Source organism: Globicephala melas, chromosome 2 (assembly GCF_963455315.2).
Source record: "Globicephala melas chromosome 2, mGloMel1.2, whole genome shotgun sequence".
Taxonomy (NCBI): Eukaryota; Metazoa; Chordata; class Mammalia; order Artiodactyla; family Delphinidae; genus Globicephala; species Globicephala melas.
Window position 1 is genome coordinate 78,019,958 of NC_083315.2, and position 7,456 is coordinate 78,027,413.

Consider the following 7,456-nt stretch of genomic DNA (forward strand, 5'->3'; position numbering starts at 1 on the left):
ACAGATCAGAAGAGATATCCTGGAAACCACCCTTGCACTGTGCGGTGTTTGTTGAAAACATGTTTGGAAGATTGACTTTTCCACAACTGCTTTTTGCTACCATCCTTGGAATTGCTGGAGGAATATATATTTATCAACCAGTATTTGAACAGTATTCCAGAGATCAGAAGGAATTAAAAGAAAAGTTGAAATTGGTACAAGACTCAGAAGAGAAGAAAAGTTAATACTACATGGAGTCGAACTGTAATTGCTTAAAGTTCCATTGAAATTATACATTGACTATAAATAATCTAGTAAAAAGTTATCAAATATATTTTAATTGTAAATAAATCATAGATAATGATTTTAAATTAGTTTTAAAACTAGCACTGTCAATTTTAATGTTTCCTGTATTCTTATTTGCCATTTTATGTCTTTTCACCAGGACAGATTAGTACTTTCCTTTTAAGCAAAAATGAATGTCTTAAGGAATATTTTATTTCCTAGTTGAAGCTTCTTTTTTCTGGGAATGTGGCCTATACATTGGCAGTCTAGACTGTATAAACTAGCTGGGAATGTTGTTTACAGTTGTGTTTGTAGATTAAATTAACCAAGTTAACTTCAGGCAGGATGCCCCTCAGTTAGCCTACAATTAGCCTGCTTTAATATACTTTAGAAGTCTTTTAATCCCAGCCCTTTCTCATCCCAGGCAGAATGGCGGAGTAAATTGAGAATTGGGGTGGCTCAGATCAAATGGAGGTTTTTGAGAAGGTAGGTGGTGTCACATAGGGTGGCAAACAAGCCACAGCTCTGTTTACTTAACCCACCAAGCAAATTTGCATTATAATGGTGGTCAGGGAGGAGTTAATTTATTATGAAGCTATTCACATAGTTAAAGGGTTTTTTGGAAATCGCTAAGAACTGATATTTAACAACGAAAGCTTAAATGTAATCACATATGTATAAAATGCTTTAAATCAACTCATTTCTTATTATTGATTTTTTTGAAAAGTAAATTCATTGTAACTTAATCTAAACTATGTTGAGACCAGCATAGGTAATTAAAAAAAAAATGTGAATAAGAAATTACAGAGTAGTACATGTTCACCTCATTAAAAAAACCCAAACAATACAGAATGAACAAAGTGAAAATTACGGTTTTTTAGTATACATTGATTTAATTAGCACCTTTAATAGTTTGAGCTTTTGAGACTGATTTTCTTCTATGCACACTGAAAAATATATGTAAATTTATAACACATACCAAGTATCTACTGTGTGACAGGCTTGGCTTGTCTGTCGGTAGACTGGGGTTCTGTTCTGTGTGTCTTCTCATTGTGGGCCCCAGGCTCAAGGAGTAGCCCCTGTCTAGGATATGACAGAGTTTAGGATTAAGAGAGAGAGAGACTGAAAGGAAACATGAATTGTAAATGTCTGCTCAGCTGTGGCAAATGTCTCTTCAGAGTCTGCTGGTTTAGAGCATGTCACACCCAAAGGTGAGGCCAGGGAAAAAGACTCTTCCCACAGGATACACAGTCAAGTATTTCTGCCTGTGACCATAGGCAAGTATATATATAATCCTGTTATCCAAGGAATGATAATCCTATTTAACATCATGCGAAACTGAACTGCTTTTGATCTTCCTTTTGAGAAGGATTGCTTTGTCAGTTCGGTAGTCACATAACAAGTGCCAGGGAATGAGTTGTTTTTTGTTTTTTGTTTTTTCCAGTAAAGGTACTGCAACCATTCAAATCAAAGCCACAGTGAGATGCCGCTTCACATACAGTAGGATGACTACAGTCAAAAAGGGCAAATAATGAGTGTTGACAAGGATGTGGAGAAGTTGAAACCCTCGTATATTGCTGGTGAGGATATAAAACAGTGCAGCTGCTGTGAAACAGTTTGGAAGTTCCTCAAAAAGATAAACATAGTGATACCATATATGACGCAGCAATTCTGCTTTTAGACATATGTCCCAGAGTAGTGAAAACATATGTCTACACAAAAATTTTGTAAATGAATGCTCATAGAATCATTATTATAATAGCCAAAAAGTGAAAATAACCCAAATGTCTCAACCAGTGAATGGATAAACATGTTGTGGTATATCCACACAATGGAATATTACTCAGCTATAACAAGGAATGAAATACTGATATGTGCTGCAACATTAATAAACTTTGAAACATGAAGGAAGTTGAGCACAAGAGGCCATATATTGTATGATTCTATATGACGTGTCCAGAATAGGCAAATGTGTAGAAACAAAGTGTATTAGTAGTTCCCAGGGACTAAGGGGAAGAAGAGATAGGGAGTGACTGCTAATGGATATAGGGTTACTTTTTAGGTTGATGAAAATATTTTGGAACTAGATGGTGGTGATCAATGACAGCTTTGTGAATATATTAAAAACCACTGGGCTTCCCTGGTGGCGCAGTGGTTGAGAGTCCGCCTGCCGATGCAGGGGACACGGGTTCGTGCCCCGGTCCGGGAAGATCCCACATGCCACGGAGCGGCTGGGCCCGTGAGCTGTGGCCGCTGAGCCTGTGCGTCTGGAGCCTGTGCTCCACAATGGAAGACGCCACAACAGTGAGAGGCCCACGTACCGCAAAAAACAAAAACAAAAAGAAACAAAAACCACTGAATTGTACACTTTAAAGCTTTATTGTGTGGGATTATATCTCAACAAAACTGTCAGAGAAGAAAAAAACCCACTGCATCCAGAATAGCAGCTGCAGTTGAGGTAGTCCATAGTTTCCTGCCATAATCCATCTAGCATGTGTGTGTGGTGTAGAATATACATAACATAAAGTTTACTGTTTTTACCATTTTTAAGTGTACATTTCAGTGGCATGAAATATATTGACATTGTTGTGTGACCACCATCACCATCCATCCCGAGAATTTTTTCTGTTTAGTTTTTGCAGGGCACAGAGAGGTGAATTGAATGGTGTTATAGAGAGAACCCCCCCCACACATATACTTCATATCTTTGAAGGTGGCATTAACGTCTGCAATTTTTTGCCTGAATTGCTTCTAATTTACTATTGGAGCCAGGGAAAGCAGATTTAGGGGCTTTCAGTTGGTCCTTTCTACAATAACGATGTGGTATGGACTGAATGCTTTTCCCCATTCATATGTTGAAGCCCTGATCCCCAATGTGAGGGTATTTGGAGGTAGGGCCTTTGGGTGGTAATTAGGTCATGAGGGTGGAGCCGTTATCAATGGGATTAGTTCCCTTGTAAGAAAAGAGAGATGCTGTTTCTCTCTCTTGCCCATGTGAGGATACAGCAAGAAGGTGGCTGTCTGCAAATCAGGAAGAAGGCCTCATCATACACTGAATCTGCCAGCACCTTGACCTTGGACACCATAGCCTTCAGAACTGTAAGAAAAAAAAATACCTGTTTTTTTAAACCACTCATTTAATGATGTTTTTTTTTAATAGCAGTCTGAGCAGACTAAGGCAGGGGCTCTTCCTTTAAGGTCAGTGTGAGGTTTCTGCCAGCTACTTGAGTATATGTATGTATCCTATGGAATGTATCCTATGGAATGACAGAGTGGGTCCTGTAAAACAAATTTGGGCCAAACCTGCACATATCACCCTCACAAGCCCCCACTCTAAACTGACGGACTGTGGTAGCATTTAGAGTTCCCTTGTACCAGTTTCAACTCAGATCTTGCAGTCATCAAAGTCTGAATTCCTCTTTCCCCAATGCACATTTATCCTGGTTGAAGGCCTTGGTCTCTTGGTAGGAGCAGAGGAAAGTTTACGATATAATTCTTGTGGCATTGGTATAATTCTTGTGGTATTCACCTTCCTCAGGTGAATACATCTTCAGTCATTGACTCTAAGTCTGTGAAATGACTTAAACCAGGAAACTGGTGAAAGACCATGATTGCCATTGTGGAGACTGACAGCCTTCTGCTCACTAGTTCTTGATTTTCTTTAAAAAATATTTGAGTCAAGCAACACCCCTTCTCTCCTGAAAACAAAAACACCCCATCTATCTTTTCCTTCAGAACACCATGACCTATAAGCCACCATCACAGATCTCTGTGGGTCAAGACACCCTGGTTGCACCCCAGCCTGGCTTCCCATTATAGTACTTATGGCCTGCCATCTGTTCTTTGCCATTTGGGCATTCTTTTGTTTCTAATTGATACTCAGGAGTCCTGTTGCAGCAGCATCTTCTGTCAGTCTCAGCTCATAAAGGACATCTACCGTTGTGCTTTTCAGAGATGTCAGTGGCCTCCTCACCAGTGCCTCAGTGAAAGGAGTATCATCAGGGCCTTCCCAGGTAACGTAATCAGGTGGTGGTTCTGCAGTCTCATCACAAATCCATTCTAACTCCAAGATCAGGAGGGCAAGATAGGGAGAATAAGAGAATTAAAGGGGGAAAGCCTAAACAATGGTAGATTTTCAAGGGGGCCACTAAACTTGATCCTATGGGATTTCCTGAAGAGAATTCTAAAAGCTTTTTAGATATTATTTTGAAATAATTTCAGACTTAAATAAAAAGTGCAAAAATAGTACAAAGAATTTTCATATACCTGTTATCCAGATTCCACACATGTTAACGTTTAACCGCAGTTGCTTTAATCTCTATATATGTGTGTGTATGTCGATGCACACACACACATTGTTTTTCTAAACCCTTTGAGAACAATAAGTTGCCCATGTGATTCCCTTTTACCCCTAAGTATTTCAGTGTGCAATTCCTAAAAACAAGGATATTCTCATTTATAAATATAGTATAATAATCAAAATCAGGAAGTTAAGGTTGATAGGATATTATTATCTCATCTCAGATTTTATCCAAATTCTACCAAGTCCCATTAATGTCCTTTAGAGCAAGACAAAATTTTTTTTCTGGTCTGGGAACTAATTCACGATTACATATGAGTTTAGTTGTCATGATTCTTTGGTTTCATTTATTCTCATTCCTTAGTCACTGCCTTTCATGATCTTGAAATTTTTAAAGAATACTGGTCTGTTTTGTAAAATTTCCCTTAATTTGGGTTTGTTTAATGCTTCCTCATGATTAGAGAGATTCAGGTTATACCTTTTTGGTAGGAATACTGCAGAAATGATCTGTCAGTATGATTCACAGATTCCTATTTTGTTCAGTGAGTTACAGTCTATTACTGTCACCAGTGCTAGCCACATGATTTGTGGGGCTTAGTGCAGAATGAAGATGCACAGCCCTGGGTGAGGATGAGAAAGTCAGTCTCCTCTTCTCATGGACCCACCACTCCAACCCATGGTGAATGTGCACCCCCCAGGGATTGTAGCCTCCATGATGGGGTGCTCTTGATTCCTGGGTGGTGGTGGCAGGAGCCCCCTGCTGAGTGGCACATAGAATGTACTGTGGTGCTACCAGGTAGTGATACCTGCCTTCTTGCCCGCCCCATGGTGCCATGGGGCATGGACTCAACCCTGATCCCTTCTGCTCTCACATCCACGCTCCTGGCCAGGTGGAAGGTGATGGCGGAATGTGAGCCTCCCCCAGCCAAGGTGACTTAGTCACTGCCCTGGAGTAAGGTAGTGAATGCAAGGCTGGGTAGAGCCCAGGGGACCAGGGGGTGAGGAGTGGGCAGTGGCAGGAGTCAGAGCCATGTGTCTGCAGAGGCTTCAAGCCTCCAGCATCCTCCATTGTGCCATCAGATTTCACTTATAAAACACGAATTCAAAGGTAAAATTATTAAGAATTTTAAGACAGTGACTGCAGAGCATTAAAATTCTGAGTGCAGGGCCCTGTGTCAAGTTCTAGTTCCATGCCCATGAAGACAACCCTGACAATCACTACACGTTCAAATTGTCCCAGATTTGGCTGGTTGGAGTCCTTTCAAGCTGGCTCCTGTATTCTTTTTTAATGTTTATTTCAAATATAAAATGTAATGTTTAAGCATTTTCTGAAAATAATTTTGTAGTTTAACAAGTGTAAAATAAGACTTCTTAAAAAAGTTTACAACTAGGTATAAAATAAGAATATACTTTGACATTCACAGTGGACATTTTTGAAAGGTAAGTTTTGTTAATGTAGCTTATAAACAAAAATATATTGACAGTCCTAGTTAAAATAAGCAAGCTCTTAGCTGAGGAATAATCCTCCCCCAGATGGGTCTGTGTCCTTTTGATATGTCCTTGTCATTCTCTGAGCACTTCTTTACTTTCTGGCTCATCCTTTTCTTAGACGAAGCTTTGACTCTAGGAGTTTGGTTCTTTTTTAAAAATTGAAACAAAATTCACATAACACATTTTAAAGCATACAATTCTGTGGCATTTAGTACATTCACAATGTTGTGAAACTATCACTTCTGTCGAGTTCCAGGACATTTTCATCACCCCAAAAGGATGATGTACAGTAAACAGTCATTCTCTATTCCTCTTCCCTGCAGCCCTGGCAACCAGTCTGCTTTCTGTCTCTATGGATTTACCTTTTCTGGATGTTTCATTTAAATAGAATCATACAGTATGTGACCTTCTGTGACTAGCTTCTTTTACTTAGTATACGTTCAAGTTTCATTCATGTTGTAACATGTATTAGTGCCTCACTCCTTTTTGTGGCCAAGTAATATTCCATTGTATGGATATACCACAATTTCTTTATCCATTCATCCATTGATGGATGTTTAGATTGTTTCTACCTTTTGGAACCTTTTGGAGTAGTGCTGCTATGAACATTTGTGTACAAGTATTTGTTTGAATACCTGTTTTCAATAATTTTGGCATATTTCTAGGAATAAACTTGTTGGGACATATGACGATTCTCTGTTTAACTTTTTGAAGAACTGCCAAACTGTTTCCCAAAGTGACTACATCATTTTACATTCCCTCCAGCAATGTATAAAGGTTCCAGTTTCTCTATATCTTACTAACACTTGTTATTTGTCTCTTCTTTTTTTTTTAAAGTTATGAAGTGGTATCTCATTATGGTTTTGATTTGTGTTTCCCTAATGACTAATGCCATTGAACTTATTTTCATGTGGTTGTTGGCCACTTTTATATCCTCTTTGGAGAGATGTCTATTTTAGTCCTTTGCCTGCTTTTTAATTGGATTGTCTTTTTGTGGTTGAGTTGTAAGAGCTCTTTATATATTCTGATACTATATTCTTATCAGATATATGGTTTGCAAATATTTTCTCCCATTCTGTGGATTGTGTTTTCACTCTCTTGAGAGTATCCTTCGATGTGAACAAATTTTAAATTTTGATTGTCTAATACAGTTTTCTTTTGTTGCTTCTGCTTATGCTATCACATGTAAGAAACCATTGCCAGATTCAAGGTCATGAAGATTTCTGCCTATGTTTTCTTCTATGAGTTTTATAGTTTTAGTTCTTATGATTTAGGTCTTTGATCTATTTTGAGTTAATTTTTATATATGGTGTGAGGAAAGGGTCCAACTTCACTCTTTTACATGTGAATATCTATTCTCCCAGCACCATTTGTTGAAGAGACTGTTCTTTCCCCATCAAA

The 7,456-nt window shown here is 38.6% G+C and overlaps 1 protein-coding gene across 2 annotated transcripts in view; it reads left to right on the forward strand.

The window, feature by feature from the left end:
* PIGBOS1 (PIGB opposite strand 1) overlaps positions 1 to 6,727 on the forward strand; it is a 34,275-nt gene extending 27,548 nt beyond the window's left edge. For both annotated transcript variants that reach the window (XM_030878754.2, XM_030878753.3), the window contains exon 2: positions 5 to 6,727. In XM_030878754.2, coding sequence (XP_030734614.1) covers positions 60 to 224 — 165 coding nt within the window. In that variant the 5' untranslated portion in view covers positions 5 to 59 and the 3' untranslated portion in view covers positions 225 to 6,727. The remainder of the gene's footprint in view (positions 1 to 4) is intronic.
* Positions 6,728 to 7,456: the final 729 nt, after the last annotated feature.